General features: G+C 40.3%; 1 protein-coding gene across 2 annotated transcripts in view; it reads right to left on the bottom strand.

Annotated features, from left to right (window-relative positions):
* The window catches only part of RANBP3L (RAN binding protein 3 like), a 37,305-nt gene extending 10,443 nt beyond the window's left edge, over positions 1-26,862 (bottom strand). For both annotated transcript variants that reach the window (XM_065662939.1, XM_065662940.1), the window contains exons 1-14: positions 26,407-26,862; positions 17,679-17,737; positions 17,378-17,414; positions 16,475-16,552; positions 15,311-15,385; positions 14,082-14,156; positions 13,328-13,452; positions 12,822-12,925; positions 6,016-6,100; positions 4,858-4,957; positions 4,281-4,411; positions 3,146-3,266; positions 2,404-2,546; positions 1,539-1,725 (exon numbers count right to left, since the gene is read on the bottom strand). In XM_065662939.1, the coding sequence (XP_065519011.1) occupies positions 1,539-1,725; positions 2,404-2,546; positions 3,146-3,266; positions 4,281-4,411; positions 4,858-4,957; positions 6,016-6,100; positions 12,822-12,925; positions 13,328-13,452; positions 14,082-14,156; positions 15,311-15,385; positions 16,475-16,552; positions 17,378-17,414; positions 17,679-17,737; positions 26,407-26,650 (1,564 nt within the window). In that variant the 5' untranslated portion in view covers positions 26,651-26,862. The remainder of the gene's footprint in view (positions 1-1,538; positions 1,726-2,403; positions 2,547-3,145; positions 3,267-4,280; positions 4,412-4,857; positions 4,958-6,015; positions 6,101-12,821; positions 12,926-13,327; positions 13,453-14,081; positions 14,157-15,310; positions 15,386-16,474; positions 16,553-17,377; positions 17,415-17,678; positions 17,738-26,406) is intronic.
* Between the last annotated feature and the right edge of the window lie 681 nt (positions 26,863-27,543).

Raw genomic sequence — 27,543 nt, 5'->3', positions numbered from 1 at the left:
CTCCTATCTCAGAATCTGTTTGCTCGCTGCCATCTGAATATTTGTATCAGAGTCTCTGCAAATCAAAATAAATATTTTAACTTGCAAATATGTGCTCCTACACTGCTTTGAAATCACCTTTCCCCCTTTCCCCACCCCCTTTTTTTTTCCCTCTCTAAAAAAACGAAAAAGTTTTTATCTTCACTAGTTCTGGAAAGATATCAAGCTCTATTCAGTTTTCAAGTTACCAGAAACTCTTCATAAAGTCAACAGACACTATTTAGGAATTACAAAGGTAATGTTTGATTTTCTGGGAGCAATCCAGTGAGTTCTCAGCACTGGCAATTTTCTCATTTCCTAAACTGGAAAAAGGTATTTGTGAGAAAATGTTGTAAAAGACCATTGTTCTTTGTTTAGAGCAGTGGATGCTACTGAAATGGAGCTAAACAACAACTAATAATGAGAACAAGCACTGTAAACTGCAACCTACTTGCCTGTGGAGGAAAAAGAAATCACTTGTTTACTTAAGGAAACAGTTACTTGTAGCTATTACTTGTACATGACTTGATTCTTGTTGAAGAGTTGTTAAAAGGAAGGATTTATGATACTAGGACAGTATGTTTCTCACTTGCAGAGGGAAACTAATGCTATGAGCAACAACTCAAACATGCCTGCTGTAGTCCTTCTATTACAAAATCAAGCATAATAGGCAGCTCCTGTATTCACTGTGGCAGCCTGGCACAAGCAAGTCAATCTGCCTCAGAAATGTCCTTTGTTAAGATAGAGGAGCTTTTAAGTCTGACAGATGTTTCTGCCTTGCTTTCTGCAAATGTGCCCCAAGCCTTGTGAGCTGTATTAACAGCTTCTAGAGAAGGATGAAGTTAGCAGCTTGCCCCTTATCTCTTGTTTTAGTCGCAATTTTCCACTTGAGGAACCTACATTTTTATTATGTTGAAGAAAGCTTACAAAACCGGTGTGTAAATCTTGACTTTCAAATTTCCTAGTGAGGTAGTTGTTCCAGCTGATTAAGAACCTGTTTTTTAAATGAAGTTAACCATTGCATAATAGAATAACAGAATCATAGAATAGTTAGGGTTGGAAAGGACCTTAATAATAAATACTTTAGTAAACTTATTATGCTTCAAGCCGTTAGTGATGTTGTGAATGGTCTCAGCTTTCACTTACTCAAGGAACAACCAATATCTCAATACCTCTAGTAATTTCTCCTGAAATATATTGAAGAATCCAGTCCTCTAGGATACTTTAAGTAAAGCTTAACAATATTGAAATTTCTTAACCCTCATCCTTTAAGAGTATTGCACTGCTGTAAAGATGTGTGGATAACTGATCTGGCAAAGCTTCGCATTTTAACAGTAGTAAGTCAAAATACGAAAAGGAATTACCCTCTTCTACCTGAAAAGGGGTATCTGTAACAGATGAAAGTTACATTCAGCATGAAAAAAACCAAATCAAACCAAACCAAACCAAACCAATTTTCATTGCTCACAAGAAAATATCCTGAAAGGATTACAGTGTTCCTGGGAAAAAATTCTGCTTACCAGATGCACTGCTGCTCACTTGAGTTATTTTTTCATCATCTTCATCATCACTTGTAAATGGCTGAAAGGCAATTTCTGACTCTGTGTCTATTTGATAAGCATCTGGCTCTGGCTCAGCAAAGCTTCGCAGTGCCACAAGGCGGTGATGAATTGCTGCATACAGGTATCCAATGTCTTTTGAGCTTGCCTGCAGAACATAAAAGGCACACAGTCCAAACCAGTAAAAAAATCTCATTTTTTCAGAGAAGCAGACTGAGAAATTTTCAAAAGTAATGAAAGAGCTGTATTTTGTCCTTTTAAATCAAAACAATCAATTTAAGATTCACGCTTAAGAAAATAAAATTAAATACAAATAATGTCAACTTTGGTTGTGTTTTGCAATATGCAGCTGTTGATTATTTTCTCTATAGTTACAAGAGAAAGCTTGAAAATTATTTCCCCTGAAGAATGCCTCCGTTTCCTGAATATGTTTCTAGAAGTAAGAATAAACTTGCACTTTGTTTTGCAGAATAAATAAGAATTTTAAAACCTAACTATAAAGAAAAATATTTGTGATTATAAAATTTAAGGATACCATGAATTCTGCTGCTGTTGTTGAGCACATGAGCATCATTAAATTGGGCACTGATATCCATTCCATTAATGGTATGTGAACCACAGTCTGGAAATGTCTGTTCCATCTTCACACCTTCTTTTTTTTTAATACCAAGGGATAGCTCATTTCATAATAAAAGCTATGTAACAGCTAAGCTAAGCACAGCACAACAGAGCACAGAAGGCCATTTGCTAAAAGCAAAGCCTCAGATAGGTCTTCAGAATCCTAAAAGAAATGTGTATGTGTGTGGCACTTTTACCTCTTGCTTACCTGAATTAGAAATACTTGAACAGAGTGGTCCTCTTGGGCTGTTGCAGTGAAGCACAGGTTCTTTCTGTTTGCTCTTTTTATAACCATTTGCTCCCAGAGTCGGGTGTTGAGAATAAGTTTCAAACTGCCTTGATTTCGCATAACTAAAATAAAAAGGTTTATATGATAAGTTGTTGGAGAAATCTCCATTTTTACTGCAGCAATTTTCTCTAGCACTTATATACAACTAATATTTTCATAAATATTTTTAATTTGGTCTAAAGCCTGACATGGTGATTTTTATTTTTTTTTATTATTTTTAAATACCCAAAGATGTTAGCTTCTTTCAGTACATACAAAGCAAATAATCTGCTGAAACTATGCAATGCAGTACAAAAAAATGACAGCACAGTAAAAACAGCATTCCAGAAGTGACTTGAAACGGAGCTCCTGCAAAAGCAGAATCAACAAAGAGCAAACTGTCAGGCTGTTGACTGAGCTTATGATACACTGCAGTAAAAATACACAGAAGCTAATAACATATGTAAGCATGAGTGTACAAACTGAGTGAAAAATTTCCAATGTCTTAGTCTGTAATACAGCTAACTTCTATAAGGCAATGTTAAAAAGATTCTCAGCAACTTGACTTAAATAAAGCTGGCTGCTCGGTGTTAATATTCTGAAATAAACTTATTCTGGCCAGCAACAGTACAAGTTATTTACTGTTTTGTGTGTATGTGTAATTTTGGTATTTAATTCCTACTTAGCCTTGACTGCAGCATTCCATGTTTATTGCTAGAAGTGTCATTAAGCCTCAGGGAGCCTCTGCCTCTTTCAATCCAAGTTAAAGAAAGCTTATTAAATTTAAAGAGCTTGCAGTTGATCTGAAAAAGAAATACATGGTGAAAATTGCCAGCCAATGTCAATTTTATTGGTTCTAAAACTTTATGTTTTTAAAACTTTTAATACAGCTTTTAACATGTCCATATGCATGTATACAAAGACAGAAACATAGGTAGATCACCACAATTACTTGAAATAAAATGACTCCCAGATCTGTGCTAAACATTCTGCTAGTCATGGAAAACATTCAGCATGAATCCCAGTTTACTTTTTCGATTATTTCATCTGTCTTAACTCTTCATCTGTGATACCCACTAACACAGCTGAATTTGTTGCAACTGTTCTATAGTCTTATTCCCCCACCTATTAGAAACATTATAGAGACCAGGATACCAGTACCACTACTAAGAGAGTACTACTAGAAAGGGAGTAAAACTTCCATGTTCTGACAAGACAGAAGATTTAATCAACGATAAAATTTCCCTGCCCATGGCAGAGGTGTTGGAACTACATGATCTTAAGGTCCTTTCCAACCCAAACCACTCTATGATTCTATGATAAAATAATGCAATGTTCGATGTTAAGATTTTTAAAATCATATGTCATTGCTGTTTCCTAAGAACATTATGTTTTTAAGGTGAAGAGTAGTAAAGTGTGTCATGCTGGGCCAGAAAAATAACTAATATTTTAGATGAACTATAAAACTAATTACTTTGTGTCATGGTTTAACCAGGATACTCTGGTGATAAAAAAGTCTTTACCCAAATTATTTTCAATTTTGAGGGTTTAGTTACTGCTGTATAGTTGCTTATAAAATGCAACTGCAGAATGAAATCCTGAAGCAGTCACTGAAAAGGACTACAAAATGAACAGATATAATTCGAAAAAGAAAATATCAACTTACAGAATAATTGGTTAGCAGAGGCGTATCTTTAAAAAGTGAAAATTCAGAATATAAACGGAAGTTATTTACGGCTTGCTGCGATCTGTAATGGATCTCAACGTTCTTTTCAACAACAAAACTGCTCACCATCTAGTCTTTATGAAATACACACCTGTAATACATTGTGTTCTGCTTCTTCTCCAGTTATAACTTCAATTTTATCTAATAGAATTTTCTCCACTGGCTTGGAAATACAAGCAGCTGCTGATTCAATTAGTGTTGCATTCTTCAACAGAGATGTTTCTGTAGGGAAAAAGAAAGGAAATCCAGGACAATAAAACTAGCATACCTGATGGCCTGTCACTTCAGTTGTGTCTAATTTATCTACCTGAGCAGTCACAAAAAACAAGCAGCTTAAAATCGTAGTTAAAAATGCAGTCCAAAAGGCATTTGCAAAGTTCACTGCATTTTGAAATAATAAACAATAACAATCTGTAATAAATAGTAACAATCTGTAAAACCCTAACCTTTCCTGAGTAATTTAGATGATTCATCCTTAAGTTAGTCCAGTTTAAATGTCATAAACCAAACTGTAGCTGCTTTCTGAACACAGGTTTTGGCACAGACTGCAAGCATGCTATTGACCTGGCAACTTGAGAGTAGATTAAAATTATTTACCAGCACTTATTTTATATCCTCTAAAATGCAGTGAAATATAATAATAAAGCTAACTGTACTTGTTTGCTTACTTGTTTGTGGACTGATGTGACAAGGTTCTATGTGCGTGGATGTTATTTCCCCTTTGTATGAACTGGCTTTGTTATACGCCTTGGGATGCTTCTCAGGACTCTAAAAAACCCCGGGGAAATAAGAATTCCAATTTAAATAAAATGGCAATGTTACTTCATACCAAACAGAACACTGAATCATTCAGCAATTGCAGTATCTTCAGAGTAAAAACTGACCCAGATGATACAACTTCAGTCTCTACTGGAAGTAATTTTATTATCATGAGTATATAATTTTTCCACTGAGAAGAATGACCTCTTTGTATGGATCCTGGATTAAGATTTAAATCCACTGAAGGATTTAGATATTTATGTACCAGCTAATTTCTGGTTTAACCACTTAAGCCCTAGAAGAATAGTTTAAACATGCAAACTTCAAAGCAGAGGAATTAAAAATTTCCATGACCTTCAGTTTTTGCACATAAAATTTCTTAGGCATGTCTAAGGAAATGCTTCTGGTTCCCTACAATGCTCAGTGGCTCAACACCTACCTTGTAGCTAAATCCTGGTCATAAGTCATAACCCAGACCTATGGTGGCCAAGCTTTTTCACTGGCAGATATGCATACGGTTTTCATTCTCCTTCTAGAAAATGAGTATCAGTTCCATTTTGAGTGGTGCAGTCCTCCTCAGCTTGTCAGCTACCTTTTTGTCCAAATTTCCTTCAGGACTCGATCCATTAAGCTGTCTCACAGCATGCACAATTTAGTTCAACATAGACACTATCCAGCATACTTATTTCTCCCACCTCTTAATGGTTACAATGAAAACCATTAGAGTGATGGGGACCACATTCTTTTATCTTGCGGCTGTCTCACTTTAAGTGGAAAACCCAACTTTTTCAGATCAAAAAATGGGCAAAAGAGAAAAAGCGCATACTAGTATGAGCTAGTAGTTAGAGTACTTGGATGGGGAAGATATACTTGGATGGGGAAGATATGGATGCCTAACCCTCCTACAGGAAATATTTAGAGACTTTCTCCTCAACAGTCATTTGAATCATAATTACCCACATCTCTAAAAGAACATGAGAAGCTAAAAAGAATTGCTATCTGAAAATAATTATACTCATAAATACATTAACCTTCATAAAACATCTGCCAGCAATTACAGATCTTACCAAAACTCTCTCAACCATGTTTTCTCCAAACACAAAATCAGAATTGCTGATCATTTGTACATTTCTGTCTTCAAACAATTGAATTCTGTGGAAAAAAATAATGTAAGAATGTGATATAGAAGTGTTTAAAAATTTGTAAAATGTGTAAATAAGTTCATGCATTTGCCTTAGCACACCTTGCATTAAAGACAAACAAAAAATGACCACTTAAATAATCAGAAATTTAGTTCTTCAACAAATTCTTCAGACCCGTCAGTCTCACCTCTGTGCCGGGCAAAATCTTGGAGCACATTCTCCTGGAAGGCATGCTAAGGCACATGAAAAACAACAAGGTGCTTGGTGACAGCCAGCATGGCTTCACTAAGGGGAAATCCGGCCTTCTATGAGGCTATGGAACTGATGGACAGGGTTAGAGCAGTTGATGTCATCTACCTGGACTTGTGCAAAGCGTTTGACACTGTCCCACACCACATCCTTGTCTCTAAATTGGAGAGACATCAATTTGATGGATGGAACTCTCAGTGCATAAAGAACTGGCTGGATGGACGCACTCAAAGAGTTGTGGTCAATGGCTCAATGTCCAGCTGGAGACCAGTAATGAGTGGTGTTCCTCAGGGATCAGTGTTGGAACTGGTCTTGTTCAACATCTTTGTCAGCGACATGGACAGTGGGATAGAGTGCACCCTCAGCAAGTTTGCCGATGACACCAAGCTGTGTGGTCCGGTTGATACGCTGGAGGGAAGGAATGCCATCCAGAGGGACCTTGACACGCTTGTGAGGTGGGCTGATGCTAACCTTACAGGATTCCTTCATGGCAGGACGGACTGGTCTGTAATTCCCCAGGTCTTCCATTTTCCCCTTCTTGAAAATGGGGGTTATATTTCCCTTTTTCCAGGCGTCGGGAACTTCACCTGACTGCCATGATTTTTCAAATACGATGGCCAGTGGCTTAGCAACTTCATTCGCCAGCTCCTTCAGGACCTGTGAATGGATTTCATCAGGTCCCATGGACTTGTGCATATTCAGGTTCTTAAGATGGTCTCGAACCAGATCCTCTCCTACAGTGGCCCCAAGGTCTTCATTCTCATAGTCCCTGTGTCTGCCTTCCAAGACGTGGGTGGTGTGGTCAGAGCATTTGCCAGTGAAGACCAAGGCAAAGAATTCATTGAGAACCTCAGCCTTCTCCAACTCCAGGGTAGCCAGTTCTCCCGAGAGCTTCCGGAGAGGGCCCACATTGTCCCTAGTTTGTCTTTTATTTGCAATGTACCTATAGAATCCCTTCCTGTTATCTTTCACATCCCTGGTCAAGTTTAATTCTAACTGGGCCTTAGCTTTCCTAACCTGGTCCCTAGCTTCCCAGACAACATCCCTGTACTCTACCCAGGCTGCCTATCCTTGTTCCCATCTTTTAAGTTACTTTTTTCCCCGCTAAATTTCCTCAGCAGCTCCTTATCCATCCAAGGAGGTCTCCTGGCCCTGCTGCTGCACTTCTTTCTAGTCAGGATGCAGCACTCCTGAGCTTGCAGCAGGTGATCCTTGAATATCAACCAACAGTATTGAGTCCCCCTGCCCTCCAGGGCTATATCCCATGGAACCTTACTAAGCAGGCTCCTGAAGAAGCCAAAGTCTGCTCTTTTGAAGTCCAGGGCAGTGAGCTTGCTGCACTCTCTTCTCACTGTCCTGAGGATCTCAGACTCGACCATCTCATGATCGCTACAACCAAGGCTGCCCTGGAGCATCACATTTCCAACCAGCCCTTCCCTGTTGGTGAGCACGAGGTCAAGCATGGCACCTCTCCTTGTCAGCTTGTCTGTCACTTGCAGAAGGAAGTTCTCTTCCACGCAGTCAAGGAGGGGGCCTACGTTGTCCCTAGTCTGTCTTTTATTTGCTACGTACTTATAGAATCCCTTCTTGTATCCTTAACATCCCTAGCCAGACACCTACACCTGGGTCGGAGCAATCCCAGGCTCAGCTACAGGTTGGGCAGAGAAGAGATTCAGAGCAGCCCTGTGGAGAAGGACTTGGGGGTGCTGGTCAATGAGAAAATGAACATGAGCCCGCTTCAGTGTGCGCTCGCAGCCCAGAAAGCCAACCGAATCCTGGGCTGCATCAAAAGGAGTGTGACCAGCAGGTCAAAGGAGGTGATCCTGCCCCTCTACTCTGCTCTTGTGAGACCTCACCTGGAGTATTGTGTGCAGTTCTGGTGTCCTCAACATAAAAAGGACATGGAACTGCTGGAACAAGTCCAGAGGAGGCCACGAGGATGATCAGGGGACTGGAGCACCTCCCGTATGAACATAGGCTGAGAAAGTTGGGGCTGTTCACCCTGGAGAAGAGAAGGCTGCGTGGGGAGCTCATAGCAGCCTTCCAGTATCTGAAGGAGGGCTATAGGGATGCTGGGGATGGGCTCTTCATTAGGGACTGTAATGATAGGACAAGGGGTAATGGGTTAAAACTTATACAGGGGAAGTTTAGACTGGATATAAGGAGGAAATTCTTTACTGTAAGGGTGGTGAGGCACTGCAATGGGTTGCCCAGGGAAGTTGTGAATGCTCCATCCCTGGCAGTGTTCAAGGCCAGGTTGGACAGAGCCTTGTGTGGGATGGTTTAGTGTGAGGTGTCCCTGCCATGGCAGGGGGGGTTGAACTAGATGATCTTAAGGTCCTTTCCAACCCAAACTATTCTATGATTCTACGATTGTAAAATCTGAGGATATTCTCCATATAACATTTCAGAAAAAGGAACATAGAGTATCACACTGTATTTAATGAAGATTATTGAGGATGTTCCTTAAAAGCAAAGAAATAGGCAAACAACATGCCACCTCTTCCTCCTCCTCAGGGAAGTGTCTTACTCCAGAAACTTTAATGAGTTATTAACAGTTATCCCTTCATGTTGATGCAGCTCTGGTACCCTTCAGAGGACTGTACTTCCCAGAGCCCTACAGGTCATCCTTGGTCATCCACCTAACATCTTGGAAAGCCAGTCAGGCAGTGTATTCTAGTGCACACAATTTCAATTCACTTAAATAGTGCAAAAATGTGAAAGCATGACAGCAGACGATTTATGATGAGGTACAACCGAAACAGAAAAGAAACACCTTCCTTCCACTTTTCAATCACCTGTTCCATAAATACCCTTAAAATGAGAAGTGAAGAAAACTAAATACTTGCAATCTTTTGCTACTGGCCAATTAAGCTCAGGGATACGATTTGGGGAGAAAAAATCATATACTAGATAAATCATTTCACATTTAGGATCTGGAGTGTGACTGGTTTTGGCAAAAACTACATTAAAACAACACTTGTCCCGCTTCACTTCTGTCCCTTTTTCCTTCCTGGATAAAAAGCATTAAGTGTTTTTTTGCATTTCCACCCTGAGTTTAATTACTCTCAGTTAGCCTCTTACTCCTCAGGAGATTTTAAGAGGTGGTGAATGAGTTTTTAAATAGTGACAGTCACAACTTGTAGAAAGTTATTAATTGTGGATTATATTCAAGAATGTTCTAAGTACAGCTGTGATCTGACCTGTTAATTACACAGCCACTTAAATTAACAGGACCTATTTTTCATGAAAATCACTAGAACGTAAACTTCTCTGTCTGGAAGTTGTTCCTGCTGCTGGTTTGGTTTTTTTTTCTTTAACAAAAGGCTTAGAGGTTGTTCGTACTTTCTATAGAGCTTAATTAATGCATCTCTTGCTGGCAAAGGCAAAACCATCTAAGTTCTTGTCTATTTCTGTTTCCAGAAGGATGACTTGGCAGGAGGCTGATTTGATGTTTTGTCACAAACTGCATAATTCAGCACCACTTACCTGCTCTTCCATATCATTTATCACCCTTCGGAAGGCTTACCAGCACATATGTCATGCAGAACATGCTCCTACTAATAAGCTGGGTTTGTAGCCAGAACTTTTGATGATTGATTCTAAAACTTAGTTTCTGTGTTCACAACTACACCTCTTCATAGAGGATGAAGGATTTTCCAAGTACAAGGTATGTCCATTTTACACATAAGGAAAAAAAATATTCCTTAACATTATCATGCTTGATGTGTTGCTAAAACTAAGAACAAATAAGAAAGAGAAATCAGAGAATCCGTCTCTTTTCAATCTTGAAGACTTCCATACGTGTCTGGGGCTATGGACAGGAAATGTGTGTTTAAACTAATGACTTTCTTATCAGAGAACTGTGATTGTTTTCCATCCTAAAATTTCATCTGCTACATCTAGGCCACTCCAGTAGCACCTCAGTAAGGACAACAATCCAGAAGAGATAAAAACCAGGAACTAGAACCTTTTTTGAAATGAGTAACATGGGAAATGGATTTAGTATTTTCAGAAATGTAAAAAAAAAGTAATCAGTGCAGGATCTTTCTTTTAAGAGGGCTAACTGGAAGTGCCAGCCTTAGAATGTTACTAAAACCTCAATACCCTTGTGTTGCTGCAGGGTAAGAACAAAATGTGCGAGTGATGACATTGCCATGGAGATGAAAAACAGAGGCACTGAATTCAGGGAATGACCACTAACAAGGAAGAATGGGAGTAGGAGAAATTTGTGTAAGATACCGGAAAGGTTCTAAGGAAAGGGAGACACGTACTGTCCTTCTCAGAGTGTCCAGAAGGGTCTGAGTAGCTCCTAGGTCCAATGCTGGCCTTGAACCCTTGCAGTTTTCCAAGCAAATCCTTGTGCAAAGCTGAATACATGGCCAGAAGCCTGCACTTTCACAGCATTACATTTCTGTCACTTACAACACAAACTCCTTGCTTTTAATCAGAATCAAGAAACGGCAAATTTCTCATTTTCGGTTTACTACAGTCTGTTCAGGAAATGGAACTACTGGTGGTTTCCTGGGACACAAACAGCTGCAGCAACTGCAGAGGCATAACAAACCACTTCCATTCATCTCTCTGTAGAACTGTATCACATAGAGGAGAAGACGTGGAAGAGGAAGGAAAGTAAGAGCGACATTTGCATGCAGCAGCAATCTTGCTGTTGAGTCTCTCTGCATTTTATTTTGTAAACAAACATCAATAGTTACACCTTGATTAATAATTAAAAGCACACCTAAAAGTTCTTTTCTTAGCAATAAGCAGGTCTGGCTGCAATGTTCAATACTATTTAGCAGGTACATGGAATTTAGCAAAGTTGTGTGTTTGAATACTTGCTGTCAGGTTATCTGTAAGAAAACGTCTATGCCAAAAATATTTTACTTAAGTATTTTAAAGCCTCAGGCACTTAGTACAGATCAGAAGAATCTGATCTGTAGAAGACGACCCCCCTGCAATCCCAACAGAGCCATAAGCACCTACTTGCATTTAAATTAGATTTCAGCCTCTCAAATAAACCAGCATTTACCACAATTCCAGATTAGCAATATCTTTTAAAGGAAAAGAAATACCATAAGCACTTTAAAGTCTTGTAACTTGTTGACACCAGAACACTGAATTGCACGTCTCTGTCCATCTACTCCACAGCAAAAAGCCTCTCAGCTATCTTTTCCTAGACATTATACAAGTGAGAGATGGTAAATAGACTTGAAGTGTTGATACCAATTGATTCTGCGGTCAGTACCATCTTCCCTCACTTTTTCAATGTGCATTGCCATCATTCTGAATCAGCTAAAAATCCAGCATGTTTGTGGCTCCATGTTATTCTCACAAGGCATCATTACAGCATTAGTTGTGATAGAGAAGGACAGGCTGGCTCTTCTGAAATCACAGTGAGCATCTGCCCTCTAATATTCTGAAGAATCCAAGTTATGAATCTAAAAATCCCTTACCTCCTCAGAACCCCAGCACTGTGAATCCTAAATGGTGGGTGCAGAAGATAGACCATAGATGAAGAAGGCTGAAGCAGACTCCTCCGCAGTTAATGTGTTCTCTTGTGAGAATGGCAAATGTGTTATATGTGGCCCTAGCAGTTTTGAAATGTCATTCCCTCATCATAACTGATGCATCAGGTATATTCCTGATGCTCACAATTTACAGGTAAGCAACCCTTGTCAACCATCAGCAAGCAGTATTAATATCCACACAATAACCTGCCAACACTAAGCTGGCTAACCACAGACATAACATTCTCATAAGCAGGTCTCCAGCAAGAGGTAATGGCCCACTTTTGCACTAGTATAAGCTCTTTCAGTCATATACAGAGGCAAGTCCAAGGAAGTCAGCTTCCTCATGCAGAAATTCTGAAGTCCATGCTGGTGAACCCATGTCTGCACAAAGACTGCACCCTACCACAATCACTCTAGCAAGCTGCTTCATGCCAGACAGTCTGGTGTGGGCACAAGCAGAGCATCAGGTTTAGCATTCACCTTGTCTTCCAAATCAGTCCTGTATGGTTTTCTTCACGTCTGCTATGTCCTAATCTCCTATCTCCTAGTATGTCCAATATATTGTGCTAATTCCTGAGTCTCTCTGCATCTGTTTATGAGATGCAGCAGCTACACAGTCAGAAGGGAGTTCTCCAAAAGGACAAAAATATGACTGTAAACATTCAAAACCATAACAGATTTTAAACCACCAAAGCTGCACGAGATGGCAGACGAAAATAGTTTCTGGCATCGAGGTTGCTAGTGAGAAACAAATTATCCCAGAGATTAACTCCTGGCAGAGTCCATTTCTTACGGCTTATGGAGCTCATGTCAGCACCTACAAATCCTGACACCACACACAAGCACTGGTGAGCACTGTGTGGGTGTAGATTTCATGGGCTTAGTACCATGTTAGATACTTTGGACAGAAAAGGCATGCCATAGACCAAGTGATGAAATGGTGTAGAAATATAATAAATAAAAGCTTACGGTGTTGTTGTAGAGCTAGAAAGGTTCACAGTAATAGATGATCCTGCTGCTGTTTCAGAACTTCCTGAATTCTCATCTGAAGAGTAGGAGCTGTCTTCAGATACCTAGGAATAATAAAACTACATGAATTAATTAGACCAAGGTTATTTTCTGCTATAAACATATCTGCTAGAAGTCCACAGTTACTGAGGTGTACATGATGTTCGTATGTATATACATGTGGTAGTTGGCAGAGCTGCCTCCAGCTGTGTACTAAGCCAGTACCCTTAATCAAAATGCTAAAATACTATGTTCTAAATAAACAAAATCCAAAAGACCCCCAAAGCTGATTTGCCCACAGAACTCTGGTATCTGAAAGTCGAGACAGCCCACAGAGAAGAGATGTTTTTTTCAAACACAGTGAGAATGAGTTTAACAGTTCACACCACGTCAGTGATCCAGCAATTCCACTGCAATCGATACAGGAACTTTCTTGAAAATTATGCAGTGGAATAATTACTTTTTACCTTAATAAGTGCTTCCTTCTCAGTCACAAGAGATACTACAGGACTTCCAGGACAGGTCAGGGCTTGTGGGGGTTGTAAAATGGCAGGTCTAATGACATTCTGCAACTGACTTTGTGACAAGGATCCTTGCAAAACACGAAGACAAAATATTTAAACAAAGACTTTTTTTCACACTTAATTCATACCTATGTGTTTTGCCTCTTTAACTAAAAGAATCAAAGCATATTTAAATAACATTTATTGTTGTTTACTTGCTACATATTCTGAAAATTTGTAAAATTGCAATCCTGTCTAAAATACGCAACTCTGAAGTGACAGCAACCCCTTTATTCTATCAGAATAAAAGGTATTTTGTTATATACATAAATATACTTACTTGTATTTATAAGTTGTACTTTATTTATTTAAATATTTCTTTACATTTATATTTACTGCTCTGTGTTAGATCTGTCTTCTGATACTTCAAATTTAGCCCTGCACCTGCAGATGCCAAGAGAGTTCTTTATTGCCTTCTCCTGGAGAGCAGTTATTCAGGTAGAAATGTGGAATTTCATTATTCAAAGTTATGTTCAGTCTACTCAGTAATTAACTGGTCAGAGCAGAAGCTCATAACAGAGCTTACAGGGTATCTATGCTGTCAAACAAGTAACTTCTGAACCCCATAGAGAGAAAAGTTGTCATTTTTATGGTTTTTTATATCTGTTAAGAATGTCTTTGTGGAACTACAGTGAAAAAATACTGCAATGATGGTTACCTTGTTCTGTACTGCTGATCAGATCAGTGTTTCTTTGAAGAAGAGTGGAGGTCATGAATATGTTATTCTTCTTTACTACAGAACAAAGAATTTAAACTTTAATAAAGAGTAACAATAAACTTCTATTAATAGTTCATGTTTCTGTAAAACCCCTCCCTATTTTGGTAGTACCTGAGCAATATTCCATCCATCTAAACACAATCACTGAGATAACTGTTACTGTCTTCATTTTACAGGTGGGTATACTTCAGCACTGAAAGCACCATGGATTTTCTGGCTATGTCAGAGACAGAAATCTTTTGGATACTAATGGATGTTTTAAACTCATAAAATCCTTCTTCAGCTTTGAAAACCAGATGTTGCTGGTTTGCAAAATCCATTGAAATCGCCATCCTATCTGGTCCAATTTTAGCCATTTTTTAGTTGTGTACATGAGGCTCAAGAACATGGGAATAAATAAGTGTACTGCCCTGTTCTGGTAAAAAGGCTTTCATAATTTGCTGTAATGATGGCAGTGCACTACTGGTACTTTCACTGTTTTAATAAAGATACCAAACACCAGCCAGAAAGTGATGGTAATCATGTACCATGTCCTGTAAAACAACAGAACTAATACTCCACATACAATTACTACTTTTTCATTGCAGAAAGATTATGGTTTGTTCCTATAACAATGTTGTGTCCCCTTAAGATTATTTAGAAATTCTTTATGTCACTGTCTGTCAAGCACCTGTCTCTGGCAAGAAACAAGGATTCAAGAGCACTCCATTATTCCTGTTAAGTAGGAGAATACTCCCAGGGTTACTGGCTAGGTAGAAGACAGGCTCCTAGGACAGAAAATTATATTCCTATAGGAACCATCACTATCAAGTTGCAAGCAAACTAACTCATGTAATTACTTCAACTCCATTCTGTATTTTTCAAGTATAATTTGTACTTGAATTTGTACACTGTATAAATGCATATTTGCAAATTATTCAAAGATTCCTCCCTAACACTGCGAGATTCCTTAACACCAAATGAAAAAACATTTATTCTATTGAACTGCCAGTCCCTTTTGTGAAACTTGCATTTCTTTCTCCTGTCAAAATACCAGCCTGGTACAATGCATTTCAACTCTGTCCTGCAGAAAAAGCACTTCTGTACGGCTCATTATTTTACCTGGTTTATTTATTTAGTTAGTTAGTTAGTTAGTTTATTTTTTTTACTTTTTTTTTATTTTTAATTACCTGGATGGGAGGGAGGAAAGGTAGGAAGTATGGTGAAGGAACACGATCTCCCTCTTTTCTGAGTGCAAGTTGGATCTGAAAGGGTGAGAGACTGAAATTATCATTTGTCTGGAGAAATAAATATATTAATTGTAAGGTTAGCCAATTTGATATTATGCCGTCACTGGCAGTAGAATAAATCATTACTGCTAGCTACCAGCTTTCTGAAGTGGACTGTTAGGCTGTGTGCATACTGCAGAATTGGAGAGGTCCCTGAGGCCAAGTGGCACAGCCTGGCCCAGGCACTCTGTTCATGGCTAGTCCACCCTCTAACAGTTGGAGACCACCAGTTGGAGAGGTTAAAAACAGAACCCGGAAGTGAGCTATCAGTTAAGCAGTGTGGACAACCAAGAGGTAAACACTCATGTTTCCTCCTGCACCCTGTTTTATTTTCTGGTATAGGCATACCCTAAAACTTCTACCATATCTGTGATTTTTTATTTACAATCTTGGTATAATTTTCAGAGTACACCAGACTTAACTTATCTTAAATTTTTGTACTTACAATCAGATGTGTCACAGGACTAGATAAAACAAAACACAGTGTACACATATTAATGCCTAAATTCAGAAATAACTTTCTGGTTCCATCCATATGTTAAATAAACAGTGTAAATACCAAATGAGTCCTTCTGCTTAGTAGCCTCAATGACCTGTGTGCATTTCATACAGAAGTAATACACAGTCCTTAAAAGGCCTTTCAGGTCAGCTGTTGGGTGGATGGAAGGAGAGGCCCTTCTGGAAACTGCTTCACATTTTCAGGAGTTGCCTAGGGAACACTGATTTCTTCCATAAACCAGGAAATCTCATTTCTTTCCAGCCCTCCTCCTCCCTTGACTGTGTTAGTAATCCAAAGATACAATATAAAATATACAGGTTTTTCACTCCTTTATGTAATATGTAAGCACAGAAAATTAATATATTTTTATTTAAAAGGGAATTTATTTGAAATTACCAGAAAATTAGCATCAGTGTTTTAAGTTTTCATGACTTGCGGTATTCTACAGTACAGAAATGCTTCTTTGACAGTAAAATTACTTACCTTCTTTACCAGATGAGAATACAAACTACAGTAATTAGAACAAACTACAGTAATTAGAACATGACTGAAGCTAAACATCATACCTGTGTTAAACTGAGAGTCAGACTTCTGGTGAGTAAAAGATGATGACCTTGCGCGTTTTCTGGAACAACTAATGAAATCTAGAGAAAAATAAATACAATGTTCTGCAGGGACAGATTGGCAGGAGATTTCAGCATAATGTTATGATACAGAATTAAAACCTGAACACACTAAATTCTAGGAATGACTTATAGGAACAGCTTTAAGGCAGTACCTAAGAGCAAGAGGGCTTTGGAATCTGTCAACACCAGGCACAAAGCCCCAGGGACTTTTCTTTTTTCTTAAGTTCAGGGAACCTAAATCAAGCACTCAGAATCAGCTCGTAGCCCATAGGCTCAGAAGACATAGGAATGAGAAGTTACATTATAATGTAGCCTAAACAATTAGAAAAGGGCATCTAGGAGCTTATACAGCTGAATTAATATACCTGGCCACTTTTCAGGGCTTCTGGAGTTTGGCTTTCTTGTAACGATAAGGGTTAAAATGGAAGAATTCTTGAGGTAAGACAGGGACATAGAACCATAGAATCATAGAACAGTTAGGGTCGGAAAGATCATCAAATTCCAACCCCCCCGCCATGGGCACTGACACCACATGCTAAACCATGTCACTCAAGACTCTGTTCAGCCTGGCCTGGAACATTGCCAGGGACGAAGCATTCACAGCTTCCTTAGGCAACCCTTTCCAGTGCCTCACCACCCTCACAGTAAAAAAACTTCTTCCTTATATCTAACCATGTATATTGGGACGTAGTAGATGGCTCTAGAACCCACATAGTCTTCATCTACTAGCAGGGATTTGTCCTTGCTCATACAACGTAAGGGTCCAAACACACATTTCACCAGCCACAGTCAGACCTATGAATAACCCAGTGTACTATACTGTTTCAATAAGGTGGTTATTACCATTTTCAGCTTTGCAAACTGGGTCTTCTGCAGGCCGCTGGAAAAAACAAAAATAAGTGTGGAAGGGTCAAGGAGAACAGAACAGCCATTTTCTAGACCAGGACACAAAGTATATCAATCCAGCGTATATGCATTAAAAGCAGTCTTGTTTCTAATTTTGACTCTTCCTTACTCCATTCTGAAACCATTTATTACAAGTCTTAACCTAGGCTAAAATCTTTTATTACTGCGAGGATCGTTGTCTATAGAATACTCATTTCTCAGCATTTTTTATCAATTATGAAAAAAAAATGGTTTTTACCTTCAAAGGACAGTCCTTCCTTCCAAAAACAAATGTCGGCTGGGCAAGCACCAATCTCTCTGGAAAAGAGATCATTGTTAGCAATTCTGTAATAGCATTTCTCAACCACAGTTCTCTAAGTGCTGAGCAAAAACAAACAGGACTTTATCCTTTTGTTACAAAGGACGAAAATATAAACTTGCAGTGATGTACAGCACAGTCCATAAACACAAGAAAAGCTACAGTCTTCAAATCCCAATGTGATTTTTGCCTAACTAGATGCCACAGGATCTGGCCTCATGTTTTTTACACTACTTTTAGTTAAAAAGAAAAAAAAAGTACTTTTAACCTTTATAAACAATGTCTGCTATCCTCTAAGAATAGGGGTGACCTGCAGCTTTAGTTCTCAGAAAAGTGCAAGGACATGAAATGCAAAATTATCCCAAAAGGAAAGCAAGGAAATGTGTTACATTCAGCCTCTCAGATGCATTTATACTTCCCATCCTTTAGGCTTCAGGTAGGTGAATGCCTCATGTCAGTTAAAAAGTGTGAGCATGATATATTAACATACCAAGTTCTACAGAACAAATCCTATCTTCAGGGATACTTTTGCATTTCTTAGCTATGACTAAAACCAGCTTTGGATCCATGTTTTGTTTGTGGGGTTTTTTATGAAACATATTTCAGCACACAGTTTCCTGACATCAGATTTTATGCTGATTTAGGGTTCACTACTTCTACATCTTACACTGCTTCTTTGGAAAACTTACTTTGCTAAGAATGTGACCTTCACAAGCCTGTACAACTATAATGGACAACCTTGGTTGTCAGTGTAAAAGAAGTTGTTTTCACCAATACCAGCAATTAATGACACATTCATTACACCAATAAATGACACAATTAAAAAGCAAAGAAGCAGATACAAATAGATTTTTTTAGACTACTACATAGAGTATTCACCTCATGCTAGCTTGATCTCCATGGGTGATAAGGGCAGACTAGGGTGACTACTGAGCTATATGAGTGGCTTTTCGCCAGAGAAATCCCACATTTGATATCTTGTTAACTGACATTTGACAGAGCATATATCATGTGCACACCATTTTTATAACACTGGCTTCCTGTTACCATCTCAGGTAACAAACCATCTAAGTGAAAATATATGGATCGACATTTTTATCTTGGTTTGCACAGCTATTTATGACCAAACCACTTTAGCACTGGTATCAATTACATAAAGGCTTGATAAAATAAACATAAACCTATCATGGAGGAGTTAAAGTTACTAAATAAATATATATGAAACAATCAAGAAAAAGGCAAATATTGTTAAAATAAATACTGCACTTATGTAAACAGGAGAATGAAGCATTTCTCAATCACAGTGATATACAGACAGCAGTAGTTTTGCTGTTGTTGAAGTAATCGTGTATTTACTTGGGCATTATGTGTGGCAAAGGACTGAATTTAGCAAACCTGGCATGCTTTGCAATGAAGGTCTGGTTTGTCCTCAATAGAAAAAGCAGAAAAAAGTTCACATGGTTTAACTGCAAAGAAAGATACTTCTCTGTCACTGAAAATTGAAGAAAGTTTCCATAATCCGGTTGAAGCTGGGGTCCATGGCATGGCATGAGATGGAGCAATTCCACTTCTATTCACTAGGGGGAACTGGCACACATAAACAATAGCATTTCACTGCAGTGTGATTTATTCAATATAATGGGTTTCTTTTTCCTGTCTCCCAAAAATAAAAACCCCCAAAAAAACCAAAAAAGAAAACCACCACCGACTTGTATTCTTATTGAATGAAGGAAAAATACAAGAATTAAAGCATGACTACAGAAAGCTTCATGGTCTCCACAGTACCTCTCCAAACTCAGAAGTTAGCAATACTTTTAGAGGTACATTTACTGCTCCAAAGCAGGAATTAGCAATGACTGAATTGCTGTGAAAAAGGAACTGACTTTCTATCATACAGTTAACTTTTGCTGGAGCTGAAAGGCTGTAGGGAATTTGACAGAATTAGGAAAGTTTGCTACAATTTAAACAACAAAATTCCAATAATAGTTTAAACCCCAAAAGTTGATGAAAAAAATATATAACTGGCTGATTACCAACAGAAAGATGTAAAGCTAGGGCATAACGGTACCTTAAAAAGATGAGTATTTTGATATTGCAGTAAATATAAAAGATATATCACATCAACTGCTTTTGAGCCAAAGCTGTCTCTAGATTACAAGAGGTCATTGATGGTGCCATGGTTATTTATAGTTGTTATGGTTATCTATTGCTTCTACACAAATCATGAAACCCTTTTTGTAACTCCTGAAAAGTATTCCATGCAGCTCATTAGCAAGACCTTCACTCCTCAATCAGCCCATTCATAACAGAGTTTTACAAATATATTTGTGTTAATATATTATGTTTCCTGTGTGCCAATTTCCAATTACATTTTAAACTTCTCAGCTATTCAACAAAATATCTGCAGCTGATCCCTGCAGAAAACGCAATTCAGAATTACTTGTGAGTGGAACAAGGCCATCAAGGAGTTACCACAGTCATGTTTATGCGCTGATTTTAACACTGACGAGCAACTTTGCATTTCTCTCCTTTGGTTTCTGCACTAAGGCTGTGGCTGCCAGGGTGGATGGTTGTGCACAGGGAAAAGCAGGGGGCACCCAGGCAGAGCCTGTCTGTCCCAGGGAAGGGGCAGCAGTAGCCAAGGCTGGGTGCTGAAGCCACCCCTCCTGCTCACTGCCAACAGGACACAGACAGACACAGGCTGGCTAGTTCCTGGTTAGGACTGGGCTGCTCCAGCCCTCAGCAGCTTGGTACTTGTGGATGAAAGAGGCTGTTGGAAAAGTTACCAGAAAAACCTGCCAAATGGGCTGCGTTGGGCTGCAGGGACTGGAATAATTCACCAGCCTCAGCCAAGACTCCAGGCTCAGAACCTGCCTGCCTGACCATGAATAATCACCACAGATTGGGCTTTTCCATGCTACAGTTCCCTCTGAAGCTGCTGAGTTAGAAAGGTCTTTGCCTAAAGTCTGCTGCATCTGGAGTTCAAAATAAGCCCTTGCCCAGAAGACACATGAGAAAGGTTCAGTCCCCTTGTTTGAGACCTTATCTGCACAGCCTCCTATCCTGTGCAGAAGTGCAACCAAACCACAACATGGAAGGCACCTGGGTCTCAGGCCTGCTGCCTGCTCTGCTCACCCGGAGCAGGCATCCCTGCCTCACCACTCTGCCTAGCACCGTATATGCAGGCTACTGGTAAGTTACAGTTGTTCGTACGCCAGATGCAAACTGCATTTACAAAGCTCTTTCTGAAAGAAAATAAGAGATGGGTTTTGGGAAAAGCAATTGCTTGCTGCTGCCTAAGCACAGAAAGCACTAGCCCGAATGACAAGCCAGAGTGAATAAAATGGTTTTTACCAGCTCTGTTGGTGTCCCAAAAGCCAGGACTGTCCATGAGGTGCATGGGTCCTTCAGCCTTTGCTGTGATATCCCACTCTTCATGGCTATTGCTTTTTTTAAAGTCGTACAAGCTTCACAAACATTAAAAAATAAGCAGAACACTGGTGGTTTTGAAAATTTTAGGGTTCCTATTAGTATTATTGCTCCATGTTGCCCAGAGGAAACGTAAATGATCTTTAATCTCTGAGGGCTAAGGACACAGTAGAGAGAGTATGAGCCCAAATCTCCCTCCAGATTTTCAAGCAGTCTTATGCCTGAAGTCCTGTGCCAAATGTGGCTGACAGTGCTGTGGCTCTATTACTCATAGAGCGAAGCAAAACCCCCTCAAATCTTTAAGAAGTTAATATAGGAATCTGTGATCTCAACAAGTTTTTTTTTTAATTCTGAATTTTACACAGTTAATTTTTGCATTTTCAGATTCAACAGCAAATAAATTCCATTGCATCTTCACTATTACCAAACTTGCCAGAAGTCTGAAAACATTTTAATTGCTATTCATGCCAAATACTTTAACATTTTTGCACCTAAAGTTAGGAACCTACATCTGTAAAAAATAACAGTAGGAGGTTTTGTATCACTCAGGGTGACTGGCTCCAGTGAAAGTTCTGGATGTGCATCAAATCTAAGAATCAAACTGACTTTATATATGCATTAAAGTGCTAAAATGCAGGCACCAGAATTTGACAGCAATTACAGTTTTTTTACATGAATCATATTTTTTTCCTCCAGTCTTAGCAATGGGTTCCATCATAGAAAGGAATTACAGAAACAAATTTTCTCATTAAAATTTGTGTCCTGTTCAGATCACTTTCATTGGTTAGTGATCCCCTTTAGCCAATCACAAAACTGAGTGGATATTTATGGAATTAGGCTCTCTGTGGTGTCAGAGGTATGCAACATCACCCAGATCTTCTAATTCCTGTTCAGTGGCTTGACAATACCTTGCTCAGGAACTAGCCACTCAGTGTTGAGGAAAGCTGTAAATACTTTTCCAGTAAATTAACCTAGTACATTATAAAAGTTAAACATGTTACATGGTGTTCTCCTTTCGGCTTTGTACTAGATTTAAAATTAGGCTTAACTGAAAGCCATATGAAAAACTGTGTTTTCAAATATTTCACCACAGAGCTGGCAATAGGTGTGTTTTATTCTACTTTTCAATTGAGTGCTGTTGAACAGTGAGGTGGCAGCACTCTCATGTCTGTTGTTTCTTTCAACAATCGCATACTGAGAATTTCTTTGAAGGCCTAATGCCAACCCAATGGATCTTGCCTGAGCTTCTACTATTCCAACAACTTCGTGTATTATTTGTATAGCTCTTCACAAGTAACTACCAATCCTGCAGTCAGTTTTTTCAAATTGGCTTACCTAGAAAACTGGACCCTTCACACAAACATGGAAAAAACCCCCCACCCAGTAGTACATAAGTGAAAAGATGTAACCCTGATAACAAAATCTGTTGTAAAAAACACATTTTTCTCAAAATTCCTTATATTAAAATATCAACTTGTACGTTTTGGGGTTTTGTAGCAATCCCATTTGCACCTCATCAGAAAACTTAATTCTAACACAGAAACGACAATTTTTACTTTCCACAGTTGTACTGGGTTTGCATGGCAAGGTTCTGGTAGTGAGGGGCTAGAGGTGTGGCTTCTGTGAGAAGGTGCCAGAAGCTTCCCCTACATCCAACAGAGCCAGCACCAGCCAGCTCCAAGATGGACATGCCACTGGCCAAGACCGAGCCTATGAGCGACAGTGGTAGCACCTCTGGGAGAACATGTTTATAAAGGTGTGTGGGGGGGGGTGTGACACCAAAAAAACCCTAAAAACAGCAATTGCAGCTGGAGAGAGGCGTGGGAATATGTGAGAGAAACAGCTCTGCATTCACCAAAGTCAGAGCAGAAGGAGGGCAGGAGGCGCTCCAGGCGCCAGAGCAGAGATTCCCCTGCAGCCCATAGTGTAGACCATGGTGAGGCAGGCTGTGCCCCTGCAGCCCATAGAGGTCCATGGTGAAGCAGTTCTCCACCTGCAGCCCACGTTGCTCCATGGTGGAGCAGGGGGATGCCCGAAGAAGGCTGTGACCCTCTGGGCAGCCTCTGCTGGAGCAGGCTGCTAGCAGCAGCTGTGGCCCCATGGAAAGAGGAGACCGCACTGGAGCAGGTTGGGTGTGGGACCTGTGACCTCAAGGGGGGCCCACATTGGAGCAGCCTGTTCCTGAAGGATGCACCCCATGGAAGGGACCCACACTGGAGCAGTTTGTGGGAAGGACTCACACTGGAGACGTCCATGGAATACTGTCTCCTGAGGGAAGGACCCCACACTGCAGCAGGGGAAGAGTATGAGGCGTCCTCCCCTGAAGAAGAAGGAGCGGCAGAAACAAGGTGTGATGAACTAACCACAACCCCTATTCTGGGTCACTTTGATGTGCTATAGCATGAATTTCACTAGCGTTATATATTACTGCTATAATTTGCAGAAACACTTCTGCATTTTGATATTACAACTTACAATTGTTGTTTCTTACAAATTACAATTGTTGTTTCACAGGTCATAGAACTCAACCCAAATAAAGTTAAGTAATAACAACAAAATCTTGCACATAACAAACATTGCCATTTTGTTTATTTCACATGCAAATTAGCTTAATGGGAACATGTAACTGGGGAAGATGCTGAGAAGTAGATTTACTGTTACTTTAGTTGCTACATCCCCACAGGTAGTTTTGCATTACTGAAATACTGAGAAAAAAAAGGAGAGCTTTGCCTCTGCCATTTATGAATATATGTTGTTTACAGCTATTACTTACAAAAAAAAAAAAACCAAAAACACCACACTAAGACAAAATATTGTACCTGGAATTTTGTGGCAGTGTACATGAAGAAAAAGAAAGCACCAATGAACTACCACGTAAGTGGAAGACATGGATCCAGAAATTCGGATAGTTCTATTAAAATAAAAAGGAATCATTCTGAATATGCTAGCTGAAGATCTGTCCATTAACATGTTACCTCAAAGAGCATCAGAGTTTAATTATGTAGGAATAAAACCAATTTTTGTTATGCTGCAAAACCATACAAAACTACTTACATTTCAGACAATAAAACTGCAGTAAGAAGAGAAATAGAAATAGTGAAAAAACACAGTAAATTAACAAAAATACTTTGCTATCCAAGCTCGGCCTCATGTTTAAATATTATTTCTGGCTTTTGATACAAGAATACAGCTGTCAGTATTTCCAGAGATGGACCATTTTCATCTATAAGGAAGCAAAAAAACCAGTAAAACCCTCCTGGCTTAGAACAGGATTTGCTAAACCTGCAGTAGAACCATGGTTTCTGTTTTATAAATACTCACTGAACTTTGCAACATGAAGTAGAGGCAGTTCACAGTCAAGCAAGAGAGCAGTGAGGCTGCCAGCCAACATCTCAGGTCCCCAGTGACCTCCTGATATAAGCCAGGCTTTCCTCTGCCAAAACTTAAGTAAAATGACTCAAGCAAAATGAGGATGTCCCAGAACAGTACTTTAGGCACCCAACTTAATAAAATTGACCAACTTTAAGATGTACAGAAAAAGCTTCTAATATTTTGCACTGCTGATCCTCAGTAAGAGGTCTGTAGAAGTGCTGAGCAGCTGAGAACCTGGGTTAAGACTCCTATCTTGCACATTCTTTGTTTTATATATAGTTCATAACCCACATAAATAATTTCACTGTCATCAGTGACACCAGTTATGACAGCAAGGATTCTTCATCCAGGCACAGTTGTGCAGAATCAGGCCCTAACTTTTCAAGGCATCAATTACTCTTCTCAATGCTATAGATTCCAAATACAGTTTTTCCACCAGTGTGGAAAGGATTCTTTTACCCGAGCAATTCCATCTACATGGCTCCCACTGTGGGTTTAGAGCATGCCATATGAGATTTATAAATTAATACACTTTTTTTTTCAGATATGGAAACTCAGCTGACAGGCTGCAAAAGCATTTATAAATACAGCATGTCACATCTATTCATCTGTGCAGAGCACAGCCCTTGTCTTTATATGGGTAACACATAAACAAGTATTGAAACAACAACAAAAAAAACCTATCACAGCATTTCTAACAGAAATGAAACCCAGCTGGCTTTATTTTAAACATGAAAGTGAAGGAAATATTTTGGGGAGTCTCATCACTACAATGTAATTCTAGCAGTGAAGCAATGCCAGAAGTAACTGTGTCACTAGACTAGTGGGACTGTGCCAAAGTATGTAACCAAAAATTGTTTTATAAACACTGAAACTTCCAACACTGCAGTGCTCAGCATTTTTAATCTATTGTAAAAGCTTGTAATACCCAACACCCAATGCAAGGGCAACAGAACTCACGGGCATATAAAGCTTTTCCCTTTTCAGGGCACTGTACCAACGCAAAATTTAATAAATCCCTATAAAGTAGCATAGAAGTAACACTCAGGATTTTTGTGCAGAAACTGAACTGTGATCCAACAACACTCCAACATCCTTAAATTTTAGGCATGTAAATAAATGGGATTATGGGTGCTCAACACTAAGCACAAACTGAAAGGCTGGTTAACTGGTAAATTAGCCCAAGCTAATTAAGCTGTATCAGCCACAGCATCAAGTTTAGACCTTGAAAGCACATACATACTCCTGCTGTTTCGGGTTCATTCATCAACCTGTGTGGTAAATAATGGCATCATCTGCAAAATGTCTTTAAAATTAGCATTTGTTTCTTTTTACATCCTCTTTCAAAATGTTGCTATTGCAAATTCATGTAATTCTCAATTCCTGTTCCTCATCACTACCAAGATGATAAAGGATCTTGCTGTCCACCTCTCTCATCAGGCACCTCTCTGAGGAGCTAGACTGCTTTCAGCGCCCATGTGTACAGAGCAGGAATGGCCAGGAAAGGGAGCACTGATCCCAGGTACGGCCGAGAAAGTGAGTGCTGCTCCCACCCCTTGTCAGCAGTTTGGAAAGCTGCAGGAAGTTTGAAGGGCAGAGGAGTTAACACTCTCTGAAACACAGACAGACCACCTTGGGGTGCTCTACAAGTAAAACCCCAAACATACACTATCTGGTAGTGTCTTTTCCTCAACTAAAATACAAACTGGATATTCCTGATAGATTACCACTAAAAACTTGCAATAAAGAAGCAGCAGCCAGCCAATGCTGTCACCAACCGGGCACACTCTTTGTGTTTATCCCCTTCCCCAGAAACCTCCTTGCAAAGAGGCAGGACACGTGTAAGATACTCGCCCCCAAAACCTACCTGTACAGCACTCCCCCTTGCGCTCCATCTCGCCGGCGCAGAGCCTGGGGCCGGGCTGTCCTTGTCGGGGTGCAGCTTGGCGCAGAGCCCAGGGGTTACGGGGCAGGTCTCTTCTTTTGGAGAAGTCAGGGTCTGCCTTCGCGCCCTGCCTGGATTCGACCGCGAAGTCACAGCCGGCAGAGGCGTGCGGCGGGTCTGTGCGTACAACACTCCCTTTGCGGGCGGGAACCGGCTGATTTCTCATTGTGGGATGGCTCCTTAGAAGCACCTTTATCTGTATAGATGCGCAATCATGTGTGCAGGTATAACGGCCGTAGCTGGGGCTAGAGCCGGATTTAGCCTTACTCGCCGCCCCCTCAGCCCCCGCGCCCAGGCCCGGGCCCCGCCTCGAGCGGCCCCGCTCAGCCGCCGCCGGAGGGTGGCTGAGGCCGCGCCGGGCCGTGCCGCCGGGGCTGCGCTGGCAGCGCCGGGCGAGCCCCAGCCGGGGCGGCCGCGGGGAGGGGACTCGCGGAGCCCGCGGACTGACATCAGGGGGCGGGAGCGGTGTTACCGCCCGAGGGAGCGCGGCGGGGCCGAGGGGCCACGCCGCGGGCGCCGGCAGCGGGGGCCGTGGCCTCTGACGGGCGGTCCTGGAGGGACAGCCCCTTGGCCCCAGTGTGCTGCTCCCTGACCGGGGTTTCTCCATGAGGGACCGGGGCCTTCCCCTCTGAGGGAAATGTACATTTCGCTTGGCAGGGATCTCCTTTGATACTGGGCTCGGTGCTGATTCTTCGGGCTTTTTGTTTTCCAAAGCAGACCAAACAGACAAAAGGGAGGCAGCCGAACGCTAACATCATTCCCGAGCTGACATGAAACAAACGCAGTGTCAGCAAAAAAAAAAAAAAAAGAAAGAAAAAGGTGTTAACATCCCGTCCTTCCAGATGCACTGAGCCGCGAGTTTGTACGGCCCAGCCCGTGCCTCCTGCTGTTCACTTACATTATGACAGTCCTAAATTCCTCAGTTCAAGTGGGAGCAATGGCAGGCCATTACATTGCAGGCCTGGCGCTAAAGTGCCTCTAACCCTAACAGTTCATGACAAAAGGGTGGGATTTTATTAAAACTTCATCAGAACCATATGTCTAGTCTAATCTAGTTTC

The sequence above is a fragment of the Lathamus discolor genome, chromosome Z (genome assembly GCF_037157495.1).
Source record: "Lathamus discolor isolate bLatDis1 chromosome Z, bLatDis1.hap1, whole genome shotgun sequence".
In the NCBI taxonomy this organism is placed as follows: Eukaryota; Metazoa; Chordata; class Aves; order Psittaciformes; family Psittacidae; genus Lathamus; species Lathamus discolor.
This window is presented reverse-complemented; position numbering and strand designations above follow the sequence as displayed.